The sequence below is a fragment of the Colias philodice genome, chromosome 31 (assembly GCF_061535455.1).
Source record: "Colias philodice isolate Cphi_HAF_F1 chromosome 31, ilColPhil1 Martin Lab GWU primary, whole genome shotgun sequence".
Classification (NCBI taxonomy): Eukaryota; Metazoa; Arthropoda; class Insecta; order Lepidoptera; family Pieridae; genus Colias; species Colias philodice.
In genome coordinates this window covers 5221608-5247182 of record NC_143116.1, presented here as the reverse complement: position 1 = coordinate 5247182, position 25575 = coordinate 5221608, and the positions used below count along the sequence as shown (strand labels likewise).

Here is a 25575-nt window from a genome sequence, read left to right as displayed (position 1 = left end):
GTTCAAGCAAATTTGAATTTGCTGCCCCCCCCCCCCCCCCCCTCCCCATTCAATTTTATTAATCTTTTTTTCCATTATTAGTTTATAAACATTTATTATCATTTGTTCTTCAATAAATAACGTTTGTTCGAACATTTAATTGCTGTTTTATTGTTTAATTTGCAATAATACTTATATACTTTGATTCAGTGACATCTAGTGATGAATAGAAGAATCTAAATTAATAATGACTACAGCCACCATCTAATAGATGGCGCTGTATTCAATTTCAATATTATACGATTCATAAAATATAATTTTAACACGATTCTAATAAGAAAAGATGTACTGTTAAATTTTTTGGTGGCTATTTAAATATTGATATAACTGCAAACTTATAATATATCACAATAATATACAAACTACTAGCGCCATCTATATCCATATCAGATTTATTATATTTTATTACTGTGACATCTAGCGATGACTAGTAATAACTAATTGCACAAGAATTACTGCCAGATTCTAATAGATGGCGCTGCTTCAATTTCATAATTGGGCATTTTCACAAAAATGTATATGTACCCCCCTGATTTTCAACTGTCCCTCGAATTCATTAAATTCTATATAATGAAGTAGTTGCCAGAATTATTTATATACGTTATCAAAGTGATTATACGTATACAATATTTTGTTTTTTTAACAAAAACTATGACAAAATTTAAAATAAAGTTAAGTTAATTATAAATAACAATCGAAAAATGGGTAATTTTACGCTGTCCCCTGCTTACTCTTACGCGTTTATTACATTATTTCTTAACTTTTTTGTAAGAAAGGTACCATCTTTTAAGGTTTTATTTGGTCCAGGATAATCAGTTACTGTGATAATAGTTAAAATATAATAACCTTATATAACAAAATAAAAGATAAAAAAATAAAAAATAAAATCAAAAAAATTGTCCTTCCCGGAACATTCAGTTGTGTCACCGATTTTCTAAAAAGAAAATTACTGTGGTTCAATTAATTTTGCATTACTGTCAACACCATAGCTACTGCTATGCAACTTATCAGGTTAGAAGCCGTCAGGGTCAAAAAACTGCTTAGAAGGAGTGCACGCGTGTTTGCAAGCCGCAGGGACCAAATTCTTCATTCAGGTATGTGACCATATTTTGGCTTATTTCTATCTATTTATCTTGTAGTATTTAGTTAATTTTGTTTTAAATGTTTTTATATGTAAGTTGATCAAAAGTTTTGATGAATATAAGTGTTGTGGTTATATTTTAAACCGTTTTTATTACTAGAGGATTATCAAATGTGACTTCCGCTGTGTGACTATTTGAGCGGTCACATATACGCTGAACGAAAAGTCACAACATGCCTGAACACATAAAGCAATGTTTACATGGCGATTTTCTTGAGCTATAAAAATATTTTTCTAAGACATTTTTGACTGAGTAGGAAACTACGGCAAAAAGTAGATTTCAAAAATAAAAATTATTTCCCCATACAAATCGCAACAGCTGATTGATCATTTTGCATGAGGAAGTAAAATTTTTTTTTGAGGAAAAAAAAAAGAAGCATTATGCAGAAAAAGAAACAAAATAAGCCAGCAGAACTAAGAATCTAGACAATGTGCCTTGTATAACAACGAAAGATAATAATGGAACAAAAATTAATTTTTTTCACGATATTTTTCATTGTTTTTTTTTTTATTTACAGATTAACCTTCGTGTTTGCAGCGTCCACTGAAACAAGATTTTTTTTATCAAATATGGTGATTGAGATTATTTAAGGTTAATAATAAACGAATCACGAAGACTGATTATCGACTGATTAATTTGATTAGTGCCAATATAAAACATAAAAGAGACTTCTTATTCTTGAATCTTGATAGTAATTTACCCTTTAGATAAATAATAATAATGTGATGTCTTAAGCCCGAACTGATTGTGATAATTTAGTTTGAAGTTAAGTTAAGTTTATAATTATATTTATTATGTGTGCCTGCGTACTTTTTTTTCGCCATGTAAACGCACCCTTTCCCTTTTTAGGTATTCGGTTGTGTGACTGTCCCTATATTACGGAGCTGAATTTTTTAAATATTTCAGTAGATTTTGCATTTAATGCCCTTCAAATCAGTCTCTTTAATGGAGAATAAAACATAAGTGTAATATTTGTTGCCTTTTCTCTAAAAAAGTATCTTACATTTTAAATGTAAAGATAATAATGACAGTTGAAGTACCAGAGTCACAATACTGAATATACTATTGTTTTTTTTAATTAGCTTAGATCCAAAAGTTGGGAATAGTGAGTGTTTAAAATATACAAAATAACGATTTTAAGTTAATAAATAAACAATATCTAAAAATTCTTATATTTTGCACTGTTTTTCCAGCTACTGAATATAGTCACACAACTGATATAAAATTGCGAGACTTTCCATTGTGTCCTATTATTTTTACAGTTTTCTCATTTTAAACCCATCATATTATATGTTTTCTTGAAGTATATTGAATTTCCGTTTTAAAGAGACCAAAAAAAGTTTAAAATATAATACTATCAAAAAAAATATATTTTTCAAGGAGGGGGTACATTTTTGTGAAAATGCCCAATTACTAAATTTACAGAATAAAATGTAAACATTAAAATAAGAAAGGCTATAATCAGTGATATTAAATAAAAAATGCACTATTCATTTTTTATGTTAATTAAAATGTTGCTACATCATGCGTAAAAGCTTTTATTATTTATTATATAATTAAAACAAGTAGCGTCATCTACATTAATCTCCTATATCATTTATTTTATAGCAATGACATCTAGTGGTGACTAGAAGAATCAAAATTAATGATGACTACAGCCACCATCCAATAGATGGCGCTGTATTTAATTTCAATATTATACGATTCATAAAATATAATTCTAACACGATAAAGCACTAAGAAAAAGTGTACTGTTAAAATTTTTGGTGGCTATTTAAATATTGATATAACTGCAAACTTATAATATCACTATAATATACAAATTACTAGCGCCATCTATATCAATATCAGATTTATTATATTTTATTACTGTGACACTTAGATCATTAAGTACTTAATGATCTAAGCTGTGACATGATGACTAGTATATGTATCAACTTGACAGCGACAGCTGACATTTTAGAATTACTGTTTACAAAAGTCAAAACTCAAAACATAGGTATCACTCGAAGTAAACATAGGTTTTTACTGATTAAAATATTGTTCTTTCATAAAAATTATGGATAATGATAAAGTACTACTGCCTCATCATGAACAGCAAAGTCTATGCATGACGAGGCTACCTTATCGACAAGGAAGGAAGTTAACTGCAGTGAAGGTAATTTTCGTATTTTTTAACAGAACTCATTTTAATAAGGCAAAGGAAACTTCAAATAATGCAATATAATTATTTGCTCTGTTTTTAAACCTCTATTCAATAGAATTGATAAAGAACGAGTCCATTATCTTCTAAAATAGCACAGTAATTAAGGCTATATAAAACTTAGTATTTCACAGTACCTAACTGTTTGCAACAGTACTTATAATAACTATTTGGGCTAAACTGTACATTATAGGGCGTGGAGTTGAGAGTCGTAATTTTTTTTGTGGTTAGCTATTGTCCTATGGAACCTTAATCTGAAATTTCACAGCGCGAAAACTTTTTGTTTTTGAGTCACGAATTTTTGAAAATCGGAAAATTTTACTCCATATTTTTATCTTTGAAACGCGAACTTACTGTTATGACAGTGTCAAATTGACCTACAGCGATTGTCAAACGCGTTTCATTTCAGGTAAAACATTTCTATCTAACAAAAAAAATATTATAATTTAAATTTTATTTATGAAATTTGTATATTTTTTAACAACAACATTAAAAATAATTATTATTAAGTATAGTTTTTGTAAAATAGATTAAATAAAATAAAATTCGCTAAACGGATGAATAAAATAAATTAGTCGTCCGATTACCGGATGAATAAAATAATTTAATCGTCCGATTATTCGGATTACTAGATAACCTTTTAACACTAAAGCTAGTTGGGTTGGACTAAAGCAAAGGGGGCGCAGGACTTTTGATGGAGTTGGTGTCATTTTAACACCTATTTATTATTGTTTTATCGTAAAGATAACGCTAATATAAGCATGTTTTATAGGAACAACTTTTCTCTAAAATCAAAAATGGCGGAGATATTCACCCTCAATTCGTTAGGTTAGGTTAGCCTTTAGGTTAGGTTAGGTTAGGTTAGGTTTCTTAAAAAAAAACTACACTGAAATAGGAGCCCCGCGAAGCGGGGCTCCGTCGACGCGCAAAAAAAAAATCAAGTTAGGTTAGGTTAGCCGTTAGGTTAGGTTAGGTTAGGTTTCTTAAAAAAAAAACTACACAGAAATAGGAGCCCCGCGAAGCGGGGCTCCGTCGACGCGCAAAAAAAAAATCTAGTTTAGGTTAGGTTAGCCGTTAGGTTAGGTTAGGTTAGGTTTCTTTAAAAAAAAAACTACACAGAAATAGGAGCCCCGCTTCGCGGGGCTCCTGTCGACGCGCAAAAAAAAATCAAATACCTACGTGTGCCCTCCTCCCCCCACAAAAAACCTATAATACGTGCGGCAGTTGTTTAAAGAAACCCCGATAACCTAACTATATAGATAAATAGATGTTATCGGACGATTAAATTATTTTATTCATCCGTTTAGCGGACGACTAGCGCTGTCCAATATTAATTGTACGCTTTGTACCGTGGAACAAAACAATAACGACGTCATTTTCAGTTACCGTTCGTTTGCCACCTTTCAGTCGAGATCGTTTCGTGCGTACTCCTGTTAAGCCCTAAAACTGTACAAAACTATTAAACTTTTACTTTTAGCATACAAATAGGTAGCGAGGAGCGAAGCGACGAGCGTGTTAGGTTAACATTTGAACTGCCGCACGAGCCGAGCGAGCGAAGCGAGCGTGCCGCGGCAGCGGCCGGCGAGTGCCAGAAGCGACTTTAGGGCGATTCCCACTCAAACAAAAAAAAACTACAGGTCATACTAATGTCTATTACATTAAATCTGTCATATTTCAAATCAAAGAGCTAATGCAATATTACTAGTATTGAAAACTATTATTGTAAAGTAATAATTAATATTAATTGCTTCAGATCAATGTGGAACTGGAAAAAAATACCTAAAGCAAAGGGGGCGCAGGACTTAGAAAATTTTTGATGGAGTTGGTATCATTATAACACCTATTTATTATTGTTTTATCGTAAAGATTACGCTAATAAAAGCATGTTTTGTTGGGGCAACTTTTCTCTAAACTTGATAATTACCAAGATACATGACGGATTGTAAAATGTAAATTTTTTCAATGATGGAATATTATGTATTCAATATTAAGCTGCGAAAGTCCGAATCTAGCTAAAAAACGTTACGCTAAAATAAGCATTGCATTATCATAAGACTTGCCACAGAACCGAAGCTGTCAACCCCGAATTCCACGTGGTCTTGTTTGCCCTACCCCTAGAGTGTATGTAAAAAGCCGGAGGCGCGGAGGGAGAGCAGCCCTCGCCCGCCGTGACAAAGCTCGGGAGCCGTGCGGAGCGGAGCGGCTGAGGCTGGTCGCCGAAGGCGACCAATAAGCTGAAGCTGCGAAGTGGAGTACGGGCGACCGTGCTTTGTCACGCAAGGGCGGAAGGGCTGCACTTCCCGTAGCGCCGGAGCTAAGGCAGTGTCTGAGACAATATAAAAAAGACATGAGGAGATAGGGAAAGGGTTAGGTTAGGTTTTATCATCAATCTTTGAGGGCGAATATCTCGGCCATTTTTTATTTTAGAGAAAAAGTTTTTTTTATAAAACATGCTTATTTTAGCGTTTTGAATAAAAATTATGTATTTTATGATTCCTATACAATTTTCACTTTAGATCAAAAATTTTCTAAGTCCTTACTTTGCGCCCCCTTTGCTTTAGGCGGACCAAAACTTAATTTGTAAATATCTCGAAAACTATTAATTTTCGCGCCCCCCCCTTTACAGGGGAAGTTCCTAGTACCCACCCCACCTCTCTCCACCCCCCACTACCCCCAAATTCCACGCCCTATAATGTACAGTTTTACCACTATTTGCAATTTTGTGATAGGAACAAAGTAATGTTATTTGACTTTTAATCTTATGAAACTAAATATATTAACAATAATTCACCTGATATTATTAAAAAGATAGTTGAAATAATTATTAATGAAATATTTATGGAATTCACAAAAAGAACATAACTGACTAAACAACTATAATTATATAGTTTAATCTAAATTAATTTGTAAACTTTCAGGCATACTCAATAACCAAAGAATCAAACCACCTCCTCATATTCGGCGTGCCGTCTCTAAACTTACGTCAAGAAACTAAAGCCCTATTCACAAAGTTCGGCAAATTGCTACAATTCGCGATATCTACACAACATCCTGCAGAAATGTTTACAGAAAACTACCATGCTCAGTTTGAGAAAATACAGTCAGCGAGGCTTGCTAAAAAAATGCTTGATGCTAAAAACTTCTATGGAGGGTCTCTGCACATTTGCTACGCGCCAGAACTCGAAACTGTGAACGAAACGAAAGAAAAATTGTTGCAACGAAAACGTGATGTTATTTTCCGTTTACGAAACTTGCAAATGGACAGTGTAAAAGAGCAAAATATAACTATTACTGTTCAAAATGAAGTAGAGAAAGTAGTAAATACTCAGAGTCAGGTTAAAAAGCTAAATATGGGTGAATATAATACTATAAGTACTGGTGAACCTAAGAAACGGAAGAAATATAACGAATGTGGTAGAAAAAAGTTTAAATCAAGTCTTATTAACAATGGAGTTATGAATAACGAGCAAATACATAATATTAATCCATTTGTTGGTCCGTTAAATAATTCTGAGTTGGAAATACTGAAAAATGTTGACAACGGAATAGTTTCAGGTCCTAGTACTAGTTTCAAAGATTTTAATGTTAAAAATAATAATAAAGATAGTGAAATGATAGATAATATAGAAATAGTAGATTGTACATCGGTGGATAACGAAACAGTAACAAATATAAACGAACATTTAAATTATAATAAATTTGGCATAAATCATGATTAAAATGATTTTGTTTTATTTATTACCTACATCTGTTAGACCGGGAGATACTGACACAAAATTTCGAGTCATTTGTAACAGGATGGCGGTTCTACAGGGTTCTTAGTACGCAATGACAAAAAGAAAAATGATGGTGTGAACGCTGGTACCGGCGGCTTAGTCGCGTGGGCGTTAGTCGAACTCGTCGGAAAATAGCGAAAGTCAAACGATTTGTAACAGTATGGCACTTATTTTTCCTGGAAGTTTGAGGATCAAAGAATATAAATACAAAATTTCAAAGATCTAGGTGTTGGAAATCTTCACTTATATAAATTAATACTAAATTAATTTTTCAAGTATGACAGCACTTTTTCCCTCTACTAGAAGTATGGCAAATATAATAATGGTCACATTTTATCAAATACTCTCCAAAAATCCAAATGCAATACTGGTACAAAAAGTTTGGCGAAATAAATTTTTTTTGCAGATTTTCGGCGGTATGGCGACCATTTGGAATCGTCCGAAAAGTATGGCATGGCGATTTTCGTAAATGGCTGCACGACGATGGTTACCTGTGCAAAAGTTAGCCTGGTACAAATGGTTGAATAATTGTTTTATTTAAATCAACATATTCGCGTCGGTATGGCGGGCTGTAAGTCACACCGGAAAAGTATGGCATGACACTACCGCCTACTTCTTTTTTATGGGCTATCGGTAAATACTAAAATTTTTGTGTTACAAATCGTTTGACTTTCGCTATTTTCCCGACGAGTTCGGCTAACGCCCACGCGACTAAACCACCGATACCAGCGATCACACCATCATTTTTCTTTTTATCATTGCGTACTAAGACCCCTGTAGAACCGCCATCCTGTTACAAATGACTCGAAATTTTGTGTCAGTATCTCCCGGTCTATGTTGTTTATTATTATTAGAAACTAGCTGTGCCCCGCGGTTTTACCCGCGTTGCTCCGCTCCTGTTGGTCTTAGCGTGATGATATGTAGCCTATAGCCTTCGTCCATAAATGGGCTATCTAACACCAAAGAATTTTTCAAGGGCATATTTAGTATAGATTACCTGTGCAAGAGATCTCTTATTATGACTATATGCTGGCTTAGTATGCTTGTATATATGTATGTAGATATGAGCAATGAATAAATACAGTATATTATATGAAAATATATTCCAACCATATTCCAACAAAAATTTAACAGCAAGAATCTTAAGAATGTATATTTCTCTTTCATGAAAAACCACTGAACACATTTTGATGATAGTTGACAGTGATGTAGCTTATTTACAACATGTGTACAACCACAAATAGCACATGAGCTATAAGTAGAAATATTTAAGTCTGAGTTAGTAAGCATAATAATTACTTTTGCTCGCGGGTGAATCCACGTAGCAAAATGCGTACTTAGCATTTAATTTCTATGTATAAAATTTCAATCGGCACACAGAAAGTTATGAACTGTGGTTATGAATTATGACTAAAAAGTAAAAACTCGTAACTACGGAATAAAAGAATATAATATCTTCAACAGGATATTTTATTTCAACAAACTTAGTAACATAATAACAACCTTTATAGTTAGGTATATGAACTAAATATAAATTAAGTACCTACTATTGGCATTTGATACATTGATTGCATATGGATTGCATATTATGTGTTTGAACTTTGAAAATCATGGCGCGAACTTCGAATAGGTAATTAGGGGACATTTATTCGTTGAAATGTTACCATTTGAAATAATTTCCATATTATTTTTATTCCTCAAAATATAGTTAATTCCTAATTAGAAAGTAATATATAAAACTTACAGTAAATATGTATACATTTTTTTAAATAAGTTATAAATTCTATAAAATTTTATAAATCTAAGTCAGGATAAATAAATAGGTAAAACTAAATTTATTCATATTTAAGGTACAATTAAGTTTCTTCAGGATATTCCTCCTCGGCTGCTACTTCTTCTTGTTCATCAAATTCATCATCAACACCGACTTCCTGAAAAAAAAAAATATTTTGTTTTAAAAATCTGTGAATTTTTTGTGTTTAAAACCGTCCATCTTTGAAAATAACCGTAAAGTTAAATCGGCTATCATTATTAGTACCTAATTGTAACGATAATAATCTATAAAAATGAATCGCAAAATGTGTTGGTAAGCGCATAACTCAAGACCGGCTGAACCGATTTCGTTAATTTCTTTTTTATAATATTCCTTGAAGTACGAGGATAGTTCGAAGCCGGGGCGAACCGCTAGTAATTAATAATAATTTATTTAATTTCCGTAATTACTTCGGTATGAATGTTTGTCACTTGTCTAAGCTGAGCTCCAAAAAGGCTGGACCATTTTTAATGAAATTTAGTGTGTTAGGTGGATTCGGGAGGATATACACTTTGAACGCGAGCGAAACCGCGGGTAAAAACTAGTAAATGAATAAATATCTCACCTCATATTGCTGATATTCAGAAATAAGATCGTTCATGTTGCTCTCAGCTTCTGTGAACTCCATTTCGTCCATCCCTTCGCCTGTATACCAGTGAAGGAAGGCCTGTTTTTGATAAAAGATTATTAAATTGATAGATAAGTACCTGCTTATTTGAAAAATATTCACATTTCTTTTTGAAGTGAAACTTCTTTATCAGGGTTGGACAAAGTGTTACATTTTTGTGTTACGCCGTACGTTACGCGTGACATTTTTGCGTTACGCCGTACGCGTGACATTTTTGCGTTACGCCATACTCGTGACATTTTTAAGGTCATAAAGAAGTTTCACTTCTTACGTGTGTACTCTAGTACACGCATAGATTTTTGAAGTGAAACTTCTTTATCGGGGTTGGACAAAAATTTAGTGTAACATTTTTGCGTTACGCCGTACGCGTGACTTTTTGCGTTACGCTGTACGCGTGACATTTTTGCGTTACACCATACTCGTGATATTTTTAAGTTCATAAAGAAGTTTCACTTCTTACGTGTGTACTCTAGTACACGCATACATTTTTTTTTATTTATTAAATCGCGTTTTTGTGAAATTTAATAATGGTAATATTAGATTAGGTAAATCAATAATCACTTCATAGTATAAAACAAAGTTGCTTTCTCTGTCCCTATGTCCCTTTGTATGCTTAAATCTTTAAAACTACGCAACGGATTTTGTTGCGGTTTTTTTAATAGATAGAGTGATTCAAGAGGAAGGTTTTAGTATATAATTGAAGTGAAACTTCTCTATCGGGGGTGGACAAAAATTTAGTGTAACATTTTTGCGTTACGCCGTACGCGTGACATTTTTGCGTTACGCCGTACGCGTGACATTTTTGCGTTACGCCATACTCGTGACATTTTTAAGGTCATAAAGAAGTTTCACTTCTTACGTGTGTACTCTAGTACACGCATACATTTTTTTATTATGTTTTAGGTTTTGCGGGCGAAGCCGCGGGCGGAAAGCTAGTTTGAAAATATAAGCAAGATTAGATCGCAAAATATAACCATATTTTTTATGAAAACAGATGCTAGAAGTTGCCATATAACAGTGAAAAATTGTGAAAAACGCACGTGTCAGAAGTGAAACTTCTTTAGCAAGATCAAAATCGTCGCCTTAATCCATAACGTGACAGTATTGCCATGACGCTTAGAAATTTTACTCTCAATGCGCCTACAGAAGTTTCACTTCAAATAAATACATACAGTTACCTAAGTATATTTAAAAAAATGCGTGCGTGTACTAGTGTACACACGTAAGAAGTGAAACTTCTTTATGACCTTATTATTCAAACAATAATTTAAGTACTATATATACAACTTTACAGAAATATGTCGAATCACGCGTGGTAGGGATAAGAAAAAGATGGCGCGTAACGGAAAAATGTCACGCGTAACGAAAAAATGTTACACAAAATTTTTTTCCAACCCCGATAAAGAAGTTTCACTTCAAAAAATATATATTCTATTATTTATTAATATTATCTTACCTTCCTCCTAAACATAACAGTGAACTGTTCAGAAATTCTCTTAACCTCCTGAGACCCAGGATTTTTTTCTCTTTCTTTTTTAATAAAAATTAGCTGTATCTGTTCTAATGCAATTATAGATATTCAAAAAAATGGTAAAAAAAATCTTTCGTGGAAAACTTGGATTTTCTTTATGTCATGTATATATTACAGGGGGTCCCAGTTCCAAGTGTAATAAGTTTATGAAAATGAAGAAAAACTACATGTTTTTTTAGTTATTATATATTTTTAAACTTGAATCTAAATATTTATTATTCTATCCATTGTTCTGTGTCTATTTTTTGTACCTTTGTTCAAAGATAGGTATTTTTAAGGGTGAGAAACGACCAGTTCAAGTATTTTGCACGGGCGCGGCGGTGTATTTATATTGTCACGTCCACCCCTAGGTCTTATTTCTAATCCATCCTCTCGGTCAGCCTCCTCTAATGCTTGGTCCACGTCATGTGCGTCTCCGAGATGGTCTGCCAACAACTGAAGATGATATACATAGTGACGATTCTGTTCTGACATAACTCATACTCATTGGACGAATGGAAAAAGAATCATTTTCTGGTATTTGGGCGGCTTCATCGGTATCATTTGGGGGATTATCTTCATCTCAAACATTTATTTATTCAATTAGACTTCTTCAAAAGCACTATTGAATCGTCATAACAGTATTAACATTTACCACCGATTCGGAAAGCAGTATCTATGGAGAAGAACCGGCAAGAAACTCCATAGGTCCATCATATAGGTCAATATTTGACTCATCCAGGTGTTGGTAGATCTCAGTATCTTATAATCCTTGAAAATTATAATAAAATCTGTAACATAAACTAAAGAATGTCATATAGGTAATACATGGGGCCCTTGTAACCAATACCAATTTGGCAAGAATTGAGACCAAATGTCTTGCCAGTATGACATAAAAGAAAACATTCATATTTTTCACACGTTATAGATTTATCTTACAAAATAACTATTGCGGTTGCAGAAATAATATCTATTATAATTAGATATACAAAGATATACTGCAATATACTAATGGTTCCACTAGAAATGTAAGTTTACTAACCACGTGTTTGCCGTCGCACAGCCTCCGTCAACTTCGAAATGAGAATACTTCTAATCACTGTCACTTATAATACCAAAAACCGTTTAGTATAGTGGATGACATACCACTTTATCGATTTGAGGTATTATTCCCGCATATACGCAAAAGATGGCGTTGGAATATTTTTTTATTGTTTATGTAATATATATATGACCGCAGGCCCCAGGAGGTTAAATATCTCCTGTATAGCTGTAGAGTTGCCAACGAAAGTCGCCGCCATCTTGAGACCACGTGGTGGCACGTCACAGACTGCCACTTTCACGTTGTTTGGTATCCATTCTACGAAGTAGCTGTAAGTCAGTAAGTGAGTAATAGGTAAGTATGTAGGTATACATTAAGTGTGTATGTTAGTCAGCGGGTAAATAATTCCAGTTAGTAAATACATATTTATAATACTTATATTTATACAATGTACAAAATAATGGTTTGGTTGGTAGTGGCTACTGGCTCTGCCTTCCAAGCCAGAGGTCGTGGGTTCGATTCCCACCCGGGGCAAATATTTGTGTGATGAACATAGATGTTTGCTCTGTATCTGGGTGTTTATTATCTATATAAGTATTTATCAAAAAATTATATATATATGTTTATCACCCATCTGGTTTCCATAACACAAGCGAAAGCTTAGTATGGGATCAGATTGTGCCGTGTGTGAAAATTGTCCTTTTTTCCTCTTGTCAAGTCGGAATTTATTCTTATTTTCCGACAATTGCCGGGGTAAATTTGGTCATTTGATTTTGTACGGCATCTGTGTCATACTATTTCTATACTGCTTTTGATCCATTATTCCGCAACGCCGTACAAAAATCATGGAGACAAGGGGAAAGAATCTCTACCTGTACTTTCGAATTCTCATCTGCACTCAGGTGGACAGCTTACAAGTGACGGCATAGTGCTGAATCTTATTATTTTATGCTCTTATATGGTTCTAGATAGGTCACCTGGTGGTTCAAATGACCCATAACTTTTTCAACATGAGCCTGTAGTCTATAAACTTTACTTAAAATTCAACTCAATTCTATTGACACTTGCAGATAGACTTAAAACAATTTTTTTCAATTAATATACTTACATTACATTAAATAGCATTTATAACTTCAAAAGTAACAAAACCAAAATTACCTATAAATACCACACAAAAAAGAGCGTATGTGCTGAGCACACGTGTCAGAAGTGAAACTTCTTTATCAAGATTCCAAACCAAAATCGTCGCCGTACTCTATTACGTGACGGTATTGCCATGTCGAAGTTTTACTCTCAACGCGCCTAAAGAAGTATCGCTTCAAAAACACCTCTTACCCCGAATTCTTGTCCTGTATAGACAACATTTGTTCATCAACCTCCTTCATGGACATTCTTCCTCTGAATATAGCAGCTACAGTCAGATAGCGGCCATGACGAGGGTCACACGCCGCCATCATGTTTACTGGACTGAACATCTAGAACGAATTTGGATTTTGGAACGGTTAAATTTGAATTTGGAACTATAACATTTGAGTTTGAAGCAGTTAAGTTTCAATTTTACGCAGTTGCATTCGAATTTGATTCAAGATTCAAATGCGTTAAAATCGTGTAAATTCGTATTTGGAACAATTACATATTGATTGAAATTTTATAGAGAAATATAATTCGCATTCGTTATATAAAAGAATAATAATATAGCCCCTACAGGGACTAAGGATCTGGTAACGAATTTAAATTTAGAAGTGTTATATTAGTATTAAGTAGTAACAGTTTAAGGTGGATGTTCCGACCGTCCCTCCATACATTTTTGATGACGACTAAACACTTAACACAGACACTATTTCTTTAAAACTAATCATTTTATCACTTCTCTACAATGAAATGTGTCCGCGTTCGACCTTTTTAATCAATAACTTACATTATTTACTTAGAAAAACAACAGTGAAATACCGGCAAAATTTGACACTTCTACAGTAGTGTGCGTGACTTTTGCCAAGCGAAACACGACATAAAGCACGACATCTAGCGCGTCAATGTCTAAACGAATGGCGATGTTTAGACATTGACGCGCTAGATGTCGTGCATTCGCGTTCGTTATCTTATACATAATTCGCATAATTCTAATAAATCAAAGTTCTATGTGTAATAATTGAGTAATTTCATTTCCAATCGTTCAAAGAAAATAACAATAAAATAAAATAAAACTAATGACCTTAGAAACTATGTTTTTTTTGTAAACAATTTATTACTCATTATTGTTCGTCCGTCGTAGGTCGGTAAACTGTATTGTACACTGAAGGTAAATGGTACTGTAGGCAATGATATTTTATGTATAGATACGTTATATACTCACAATATATCCAAAAAAAATGCTTCATATGCAGTGTCAGGCACACACAAATACAAGTATCATTTTACTTAATTTATTACATTCACAGACTGTATAAGAGAGATGACTCTAATAAAATGATATAAACAAAAAAGACAAAGATAGTTTGTCACTTCCGCGCAGGTGTAAGCAAAAGTCATAAGAATTCACCAATTAAATATAAATAAACAAATAGTTGCCATGGTAATTGGCATAGACTAACGACACAGAAGGTTCAATGTTATAGATGTTACAGTTCCTGCACAAGTAAACAAATGTGACAATTTCATTTACTATTTAATTATTATTATGATGTTGTATTAAAATGAAAAAACTTTTTTGGAGATATTAAGTATTTATTACTAGCTGTGGTGTTCGTTTTCGGTCATCATCATTTCACCCGATGAACACCCACTGCTGAGCATAGTCCTCCTTATAGAATTCCATAAGGACCGATCTTACGCTATTCGTTTCAAGGCAGTTCCCGAAACCCGTACAAGGTCATCACTCCAACTTGTAGGATATAATAATAGTGGTGCCTAGATGAAAAAAAAGGATGAAATAAAAGAAAGGATGAAGTATAAGCCTTTTTTTTCTAAAACACAAATAAAATTTATGTTCAATAGCTATTTACAGAAAAGCAAATAGCATTTTTCGTCAGTACCTAGCGATAATCTTTTCTTTAATGTATACCTACGTATATTCAACATCATTTTTGCAAAAAAACATTTTTGCCATCACGATTTCTTTGTATATAATAAATAGATATATTTGTTAATTACATGCACTGTGTGAATTTAAATATAAAAATAATCAAGTATTTACCCAAATCGAAATTATTGAAATAACCGTTCTATTTTCAATAATCGTATCTACATGATAATCTTTGAACACAGTGTACGCTAGCTTTGTCACACTAGTGATTGAAGCAATGTTTTATCCCTTTCATTATTACAATACAAGTGTCAAGCATGTGTCATTCATAAAGAATTGTAAATTGTTATTTTTACTCATAAACTGTAATAATTTAATATATTTTCCTGTGATATGATATTCCTTTATCTTTCTTTATTTTTTTGCACTTTCTGAACACACAGGAAGGCATTTTCGACAACTTTAATGTACCTATCGGCACATGCGCTCACTGGGACCGGTGACAATCTGACTGATTGCATTGGTCCCAAATAGGACCAATTCACGGAAGCAATTTTGGTGCGTTGATGACGTATCTACCTCTTGTTTCTATATATAATATCATTGACTGTAGGTACTTTAGTTCGGCGTCGTCGTCGGCTTGATATAAAATTACATTCTTGATTTTATTGACACGCGCTATGATTTGCGCGCGGAATTTCTTGTGTTGTGAATTTATTTTTGTATGCTATGCATTTTAATTGATTCAAATTGCAATATTTCTCTAGTATGCATTTGAGACTATATTGTAAATTGTAATAATTGATCTTGGGAATAGTAATTAATTATTCTAATAACGCAATTAGTAATATGTAGGTATATGTATTTTCGGTGGGATTCAAAACAAAAAATTGGCCCGTGATTTTAATGAAATTTCACCACATTGCAAATCACATCAATCATAGTTCATACACATGTATGACGAAAGTGATTAGTATTGTGGCTAACATTGACTCATCAGTTCATCACTGAAACCAGTGATAAATCAGTACCTATATCATATTGTGTTTGAATATCTTTAAACAATGATATAAGTATACAATTATTATAAATCGATAAACTATCAAAGTAATCACAAACTTGCAAACATTGGTAAAATATGCTTTAGCGAATTTTCAGACAGACACACAATTTTATTACTTAGTTTGTTTTAGCGAAGTAGGTACCTACTCCGTTTACGTCACGCGTCGGCCGTCGCGTCGTCGAAAACGGTGCACCCAGAAACAAACATACCTAACCTAATTCAGTTACAATCCTTCTTTTGTTCCAATACGATTTTTTTTCCTGATAGCTAATAGCAAAACCATATGTTACTTTGTTTTCGTAAATATGTTTTTCACCTTCCTGGTTATTTTCACATAATGAAATATAATAAAATAATAAATAGTGTATTAGATTTGTTATTGTATCTTGTATACGAATTATTCTTACTTGTTGGTTATGAAATGTTCAAATACCTATTGAAATAATTTACTGTTACAAATCATTAGTGTTATTAGTTTTGAGTGAATAGGCATGGATCAGAAATTCAGAATATTATATGCTGCTAACTACTCAAATACATACATGTTTTGACAAAAAAAAAACAATAGTGTACAGTGAAATTAGTCTCGAGAAATTTTTGCATATGTAGTGGTGTGTATATTACTCAGATCTTAGAGCGCGTTTCCATTATATCGTTCTAGCCTATACAAAAATGTTTCGATATCCTAACATTACTATTTAATTTTATACTTATCCCTAGCAATACTCTGATTTATGTTTTAAAGAAAATGGTTTTGACTTTATAAAAAAAATAATATATATCATTCAATTTTACGTCCTTGAGCCAATGACAAGGCGAATACCGTGAAACAATAAAATATCTTGTTCATAATAATTTGTTTCGTAATTAATATTTGACCATAATAAATAATAATTACGAAACAAAACAAATAAATAAATCGTCACTTGATAGTGGAAAGTGGAAACACGCACAAAACCAGAATAAACCAGTTTACGCTGTCCGCAGGTGCCTCGTGCAGTCCGGCGTCAGTCGCTTCACGCTTGGTACCGTTAGAACATAAAGCACACATTTCATTCGAAAATTATAATTATTACGTAGTTTAATTCATCGAGATAGTATGTACTACGTACTAGAGAGGCGATCGCTACTACACTCTCTTTACAACGAGCTAGAGTCAAAAGTCACGAGTCTCATTAGTCTGTGCCGGACTGTGCTCCCCGCTTGCCGCGTCAACACGTGTTATTGCTCTGTTCAAAATGCCTTCGTGTGTGCTAAGATATTGTTTTAACAGTTCCTATAATACAAACAAAGCCCGAGGAGTGACTTTTCACCAGTAAGTTTCCTTATTATGAGTAAGTCATGCATTTTACTAATATTGTTATCATTTTGCGAAAAATCACCACGCGTTCTGCGTTTCGCGCCATTTTTCATAGACTAACAGCACAGACGTGACACTATCGATGAGTCTGTTAAAAAAATGTAACTGGATTTTTTAACTATGAATATACAATATACGTATACTAGGAAAGATTACCGTGGTGTAGTACCTAAATATTTATACTTTTACCCGACTACGCAAAGTAAAACGGTAATTTATTTATTTACCTATTTTTATTTATTAAAAAAAGGTTCATCAACAGTTGTTCCAATAGGATTTATAAATTATTATGCACAACAATTACAAATAAACACAACATTCACAGAAACTAATACAGTAAAAGTTCCTTAATCGCGCTTCCTTTATTCGCGTTTTCACTATTCGCGGATTAAAAAAATGCAACCCAATTTCTCGACTAAAAATTTTTTTTATTCGCGGATTTAGTAAGTACCTACATACATAATAATAAAATTATTCCAATAGGTATCTTACCCAATATCCATGTCAAATGGACTAATAAGAAAGTAAAATAGATCTTATTACAAGTTTGCCTAAAGTACATATAATATTATGTTCTTAAATGATATTTTTGAGAATGTAAATAAACAGAATGGAAGCAACCTTAAACTATGAAAGCAACTCAATAAATAAAGTATATTTTTAAATGTAGTTCCGTTTATAGTAAAAGCCGCTTTGCGTATTTATTGTTTCGTCTTTCACATTAGTTACAAAAATTGTGATCGAGTAAGGGGGCGTCCATAAATTACGTGAGGTGTTTTTTTTAATTTTCTGCCCCTCCCTCCCCCCCTGGTGAGATGTCGTGAGATTTTATTCAACCCCCTCCCCCAGCCTCGAATCTCACGTGAGATTTTTCAAAATGTGAGTTTCTTATACGTAAACGCCATCAACATTGAATCATCGTATCCATTTAATTAGGGCTATTATAAACCAATACTCCAAAATTCGATTACATCATGAAGCAAAAACTGATAAAACTATTGATTACTACACAAAACGACAAAAGCTTACTAAATTGATATTATTTAAAGGAAATTAAAATACATAGTTTAATATAAAATCCTCTTTTTATTAATTCCCTAGTATCAGTACCACCAGATAGTACCGAGTAAACAGATTGCACAATGTGTCGCATCTGCACGCATTGCTTAATCTTTGAACTTGAAGCCACGCCTCGCTCGTTCCACACGTACCCCACCACATCGGCCGCGCGCAATGTTTTTGTTTGGAATAACCTCTCTAGTAATATATCTCGATGGTTTAATTGTTAAATTTTGTATTTGTTGATTGTTGTTATTGTTGTTATTGTTTGTTATTAAAGTGAAACTTTTATTACATCGTCTCAAACTTTTTGGTCTGTGTAGCACATGTCGCGTGTATCGCGGCTGCCGAGTAGGTATCTACTCGGCAGCCGACCGTCACGCGACATGCGCTACACAAAGCAGTGTTCGGAACCGTTCGAACAGTTTCACTTTTACCGTGGTTTACATTTTTGGCCGGAGAACACCTAATTCATACACGTCTTCACTGAAGTAAAAATCGGCACTGCTTGTAATGTTTGGAACTAATAAAATATTAATAATATTAATAATATAAGGGCGTAGGGATGTGACGACCCCATCGCCCACGGTTGGGATATCTATTGTTTACGTGATAATAGATATTCCACCCGTGCAATCAGTCAACCCGCAGGACACCTTGTGGCGGGGTGTCGGGGAGTAGCGACCCCGCGGGAACCGAGCGCTCCCGGGGGAGGCCCCTGTCTTCATCTCCGGCTTGCCTTCACCAGCCGGTCGGAGTGAAGCCTGACGAGGACAGGACCCCCACCTCTGGCTTGCCTTAACCGGCCGGCCAGAGTGGAGTCGCAAGAGCTTTTAGCTCGAAGGGTGGATGCGAAGCGTAAGTGGCGAGTGGGCACGTGATGCTGGACCCTCAGGGAGCGCGTGATCGTAGTTTAAAGTCCAGGGACGCCTCTCCACCCTTAGCTGCTCGCAATATGTTGCCCCCTTGTCGCACTATTGCAGCGACTTATTTCGGGGGCCCATACAGTGAGAGGGCGAGTCACCACCTGCCAACATATTTTTACTTTCTTTTAGTAGAAAGGCAGGTGCCATAGTTTCCAATAGTCCCCAAATACCGGCCCATTTAACATCCCACTCCATAGCCCAGTTTGTTTTTCCATATTTCGAAATAGTCCTACATCGGCCGCGGACTGCCTAGGACTGTATCTCTATAGTGCAGTCATGGGCAGGCTGCGGCTGATGTCCCACAACACAGTAAAGTTCTCTAAAGGGCCTCTGCGTGTTGGATCCGTGTCCCCACGTAAGCCTTCCAAAGGACCGGGTACCTTCCTTATGATGGTACCCGAGTATTATGGAATGAGATACACATATTAATAATATTAATATTATATACTTGAATAAAAACTAAAAATAAAATGTTGTTTTTTTTTATTTGCTGACCATACACTACTACAAACGCAAAAATTTCTCCAAGCTAATTTACCTGTAATGTAATAAAATAAAACTGCGTTTTATTGTAATCAATTTTGACATTATTTATTTTCCAAAATTAATGATGAATAAAATAGTTTACGCCAACAAATATGTATAACTTTTATTTTTATAACAATCGTTCATACCGTAGCAGGTAGCGTTTTGAGTCTCTCGCAACGTTGCCGCATCGCATGACAGCAGCAATTGCGCGCGTAGGTACGCTCGCGATGCAAATTCGGTGATTTACTAATTATTGATAATCATTGAATTCGTTTTGAAATAGCCTGTACTTTGTAATTTTTAGTGTTATAGACATTTATAAAATGTGGTGCTCCTTTTTTTTTGTAATAAATTATCCCGCTACGCTATTGTATTTTCGTTGATTTATTTCAAGTGAACACCCATACAATTTTGTCACGAGCCGCCTCTGGCCTCTGGGTGAAATCAACCAGTCAAATGATTTTTGTTCTAATTGTATTTTGGTAGTACATAGTTTGTTTAGAATTTACATTACCATTGTTTAATTTTTATTTTGTATTTGCAGTAAAATAAAAAGATGAAAAACTTCATTAGGTATATTGTACGACACCTCACTCTGAATCGCGCTAGCGAAATTTTTTCGTTACACACCACAAATACAACTTTCGGACAATTTTCATTGAGGCCGGCCGGCAAATCGAGTATGTCGAGAAACTTCACTTATTCGATGGAGGTATTCTACCTTCCTTCCTCCACAGTTGTGGGACCCCGACGTGCATTGAACACGCAGCTTTCTGATATTAGTAGCTAAAAAAATCAAAACCACAGATATGTCTGTGATCAAAACCATAGTAATATTTTTACCTATTATTTTACTAAAAGTCGAGTGCATCGAAATCGTAAATATGTTTTTCACCTTCCTGGTTTTTTTTCCATAGTAAATAGTGTTTTTGATTTGTTGTATGAATAATTATTCTTACTTGTTGGTTATGAAATGTATATTGAAATAATTTACTTTTACAAATCATTAGTGATATTAGTTTTGAGTGAAAATGCTTGGATCAGCATAATATCATATAATATGCTACTTCAAATACATGTTTTGATAAAAAAAACAATAGTGTAATGTAGGTAATAAAATAAAACTGCGTTTTATTGTAGGTAATCAATTTTGACATTATTTATTTCCCAAAATTACAATAAAATTGTTTACGCCAACAAATATAACTTTTATTTTTATAACAATCCTATTTCCTACTAATGCGAAAGTTTGTGAGGATGTGTATGTGTGTGTTTCACGCAAATACTACTGAACCGATTACAATGAAATTTAGCACACATATAGAACGTAACTTGGACACATTGAATAGGTTTTATCCCGGAAATTCCACGGGAACGGGAACTATACGGTTTTTTTTTTAAATGCGGGCGGAAAGCTAATCGTTCATAATATAAACCGTAGCAGGTGGCGTTTTGAAGTTTTGTCTACCCATACAGAAAAATGAAAACCACAGGAGATTGCCCAAGTGACTATGGCACTTGGTATCGCAATCAAACTTATTGTGTCAAGATGAAATATAGCTCAATTTAAAGCTTGATGTTAGTACTTTTAGATATGATTAAAGTTTTTATGTAAATAAGCCGCAGTTCGCGACAATAAAAATAAAACAATAGTTTTATTCAACACTTCAAAAAACTACTTAATCGAGTTTAAGCTAACGATGAACGTTAAGTTTTACATTTATTACATAGGTAATATTTTAATTTACAAGACAAATGTGAAAAGTAAATCGTAATTTAAACATTATTTCAAAATAACATCGAACAATGCGTCGAACACATTCATTTGACATTTCAAATAGAAACTATGACATATGACGTTTGCAAGAGAGATAGATATAGGTATGTGTCAAAACAAAACTTTTACTTTTATTTCTATTTATTCGGTATAATTACAACTTAATAGTGATAAATATGATCATTATAAATACAAATAGGAATTAACAATATCACGAACACGTGACACAACTAGTATTTTACCGATTCCATACATGTTTCAAAAGAAAAACTTTTACTATTATTTCAATTTATCCGGTTTAATTAAGACTTAATATTGATACATATGATCATTATAAATACAAATAGGAATTAACAATATAACGAATACGTGGCACAACTAAAATTTTACCGATACCACCCGTGGTCATTCTCCTTTGTGGGTCATTTGTAACAGGATGGCGGTTCTACAGCGAAAAAAGAAAAATGATGGTCAGAACGCTGATACCGGATACCTTATATATATAAAATATTATAGGTAGTATCTTCACCGTGTGTGACGCGCTTTACATTCACGCCATCTAGAGTTAAATCTTTATCATTTTTGTATACGTCTGTGTGTGTAAACGACCCTGTATGCAATGACAGATGTTAAAACGCGGTATTTTACCGAATTGGGTGGATTTTAAGGCAATGATATAACATATTTCAATAAAATATAATATTCAGTAACCGCCATGACTATTCCTAGGTTTGATGACTATTCCAATTACGCAAAAACTCAAATAAACTAGAAATGTAGAATTCAGCGCCATCTAGCGGGACATTGGCTGGGAACAGATCGTAGCAATCACCTTAATATGAATTTGTTAAAATTATATTTTCATTTGGAACAATACATATAGGTAATTTAAAATGTGAATAGTAGTAACACATCTGGTAAAGAATTTAAATTTAGAAGTGTTGATTTATCCATACTAATATAATATTATAAATGCGAAAGTAACTCTGTCTGTCTGTCTGTTACTCAATCACGCCTAAACTACTGAACCAATTTGCATGAAATTTGGTATGGAGATATTTTGATACCCGAGAAAGGACATAGGCTACCTTTTATTGCGAAATATGTAGGTACCACGCCCAACAACCAGGCGAGTTTATACGTTCGCTAGCACTCACTAGGGATGGCGATCTGAGATCGATTAATCGAAGAATCGATTTTTCGAGCAGAAAATATCGATTTTTTAAATCGATATGAACTACTGCGTCGATTCACTGAATCGATATATCACCCTTGAAAATCGACATTCGATTTTTTCTGTTTTGGTATAAATTGCATTTAGTTGAATGTGCCTGAATTATAAGAGTGCTGCCGGTTAAAGAGTTAACTACTCATAAACTCGCGAGATGGCTGTATGTTTAGTATCCTTTACTCGCCTCTCTTTAATAAAAAAGTTACGTTTGTAGTCTTTGACTTTATGTATCTGTAGGGGCTTGTTATGTGCGGGTGTAATAAAAGATGAATAACTACGCAAAGGTTATATTTCGTTAACTACATATATTTATTCGTATGTAACTAATTAATATTCGACCTAATGCGACCCACCCGCGTCCCGACAAGCCCGTGACTGTCTATGCATAACGCACAAACTGTTTATATACGAGTTACCGTGTGAACCTGTGGTGTGAACTTTCTTAGTAGGTACTACACTTGAAATTCGATAACTCGTAAATTGGCTTGTCGTCGCTACATCATTCCCCCCTTAAAATAAAAAGGGTATACAAGTAAAAACATCTTACAATAAAATTAAACAATAAACAGATGGGTGTATATAAAATGTCGCTGTATAAGGTTACAAAATGTTTACAATATAAAGTATAAAAAATGTTCACAATATAAATCAATCAATACGTATCGTATACAAGTGGTTAACAGTTAACACCTAATTTCGTTAAACTATTTATGTTATTACAAAAACTTGGTTGGTTCTCTTGCTGCTTCTGCCACGCACAAGGTTGAATACACTTGCTGGCGTTATGCTTATAATGTGTATAAGTATATGTATAGTGGTAATGATAAAAACATAGCCAATTGGGATTTTTCTGTTTTGATATCCGTGCACGATCGCGACTTCGGGATGCGGAGCGATGCGCGCGATTCCCATACCTTTGACCACTAAACGATCTGCCTCTCGAGCCTGCAGATTCCAGCTGGTTTATCCGCTGCGTTAACTGTGTAATCTGTTCAACCAGCGTAGGTTGTATTGTGGATATTTTATCTCTGGCACACGATACCTCCTGTATCTTCGCGAAACGTGTCGTTTCTATAACTTTATCCGCCATGTTAGCTAATTTTTCTAAATCTTTTAATTCGCTAACTGTGAGGACTGCTTGCACAGCTGCGGGTAAATGTCCCATCCACAGCATCGTCAGTGTTTCGTCCGAGAATTTTTTTCGAGCCAGGTCTCGCATACGCCGTAAAAGTTGAGAAGGCTTCTGTTCGCCCAACTCAAGCTCTTTTAATAATTTTTGGACCTGACGCACTTCCGATTCTTCATAAACTACGAGCAACCGGGTTTTTAATGCTTCGTACTTCTTTGTATCGGGTGGTGTTAAGACGATGTCGCTAACCTGCTCAACGTGTTTGCGACTTAATTTCGCTACCACCAGGTTATATTTCGATTCGTCCGCCAGCTTCTGATTCGCCACCACTGCTTCAAACTGCGCGAACCAAAGTCGTGGTGATTCTTTCCAGAAGTCTGGAATTCTACTCGACACTCTCGTTCGCTCTAATTGGAACTGCCGGATTCATTTTTAATTGTTAACAAACGATATCTATGCAATTCACTATAATAATTTTCACTCTTCGTCGGGAGTCACCAATGTAGGGGCTTGTTATGTGCGGGTGTAATGAAAGATGAATAACTAGGCACAGGTTATATTTCGTTAACTACATATATTTATTCGTATGTAATTAATATTCGACCTATGCGACCAACCCGCGTCCCGACAAGCCCGTAACTGTCTATGCATTACGCACAAACTGGGGCCTTAGACAAAGTAACAATTAAAAAACGATAACGAAGTTAGAAAAGGCAAAAATGTGTGGGATTGACATACGCCGCGTTAGATCACGTGGTCTATCTAATGTCAATCCCATACATTTTTCCTTTTCTAACTTCGTTATCGTTTTTTAATTGTTAATTTGTCTAAGGCCCCTGTTTATATACGAGCCGTGTGAACTGTCTTGTGGTGTAAACTTTCTTAGTAGGTACTACACTTGAAATTCGATAACTCGTAAATTGGCTTGTCGTCGCTACATATCTATAATCTGTGACGATTGATATTGCAATTTGCATTATTCATTTGTTGTTGTCGTTTATTGAATACTGTTATTAGCATAATATAAGTATTTTCATGATTGATAATTGATTTTCATCAGATTTTCATGTAGTGTTTGTTGCGAAATAATAACTAATTGAGAGTAGGTAATGTAAGTAAATAAGTAAAGCGCTTCTTATTTTTTACTTTGACGCTATTATTTTCAGTTTGTTCTGTTATTGTTTGATATCCTTATTAGACCGGGAGATACTGACACAAAATTTCGAGTCATTTGTAACAGGATGGCGGTTCTACAGGGGTCTTAGTACGCAATGACAAAAAGAAAAACGATGGTGTGAACACTGGTACCGGCGGCTTAGTCGCGTGG

At 34.2% G+C, this 25575-nt stretch overlaps 3 protein-coding genes and 1 pseudogene across 3 annotated transcripts in view; 2 read left to right on the top strand and 2 right to left on the bottom strand.

Moving 5' to 3' along the window:
- The window catches only part of Zpr1 (zinc finger protein Zpr1), a 152079-nt gene that overhangs the window by 13317 nt on the left and 113187 nt on the right, over positions 1 to 25575 (top strand). The window lies entirely within an intron of this gene.
- LOC149475294 (uncharacterized) lies at positions 3136 to 7103 on the top strand. Its single transcript, XM_089713745.1, has 2 exons — positions 3136 to 3339; positions 6303 to 7103. Exons 1-2 carry the CDS (start codon positions 3241 to 3243, stop codon positions 7101 to 7103), a joined length of 900 nt encoding a protein of 299 aa, XP_089569871.1. The 5' UTR covers positions 3136 to 3240.
- The window catches only part of LOC149475292 (tubulin beta-2 chain-like), a 32912-nt gene continuing 16026 nt past the window's right edge, over positions 8690 to 25575 (bottom strand). Inside the window, exons 9-13 of the mRNA XM_089713638.1 lie at positions 13489 to 13628; positions 12367 to 12482; positions 11058 to 11101; positions 9539 to 9640; positions 8690 to 9091 (exon numbers count right to left, since the gene is read on the bottom strand). Coding sequence (XP_089569764.1) covers positions 9017 to 9091; positions 9539 to 9640; positions 11058 to 11101; positions 12367 to 12482; positions 13489 to 13628 — 477 coding nt within the window. The 3' untranslated portion in view covers positions 8690 to 9016. The remainder of the gene's footprint in view (positions 9092 to 9538; positions 9641 to 11057; positions 11102 to 12366; positions 12483 to 13488; positions 13629 to 25575) is intronic.
- Positions 23796 to 24678, bottom strand: LOC149475293 (uncharacterized; annotated as a pseudogene).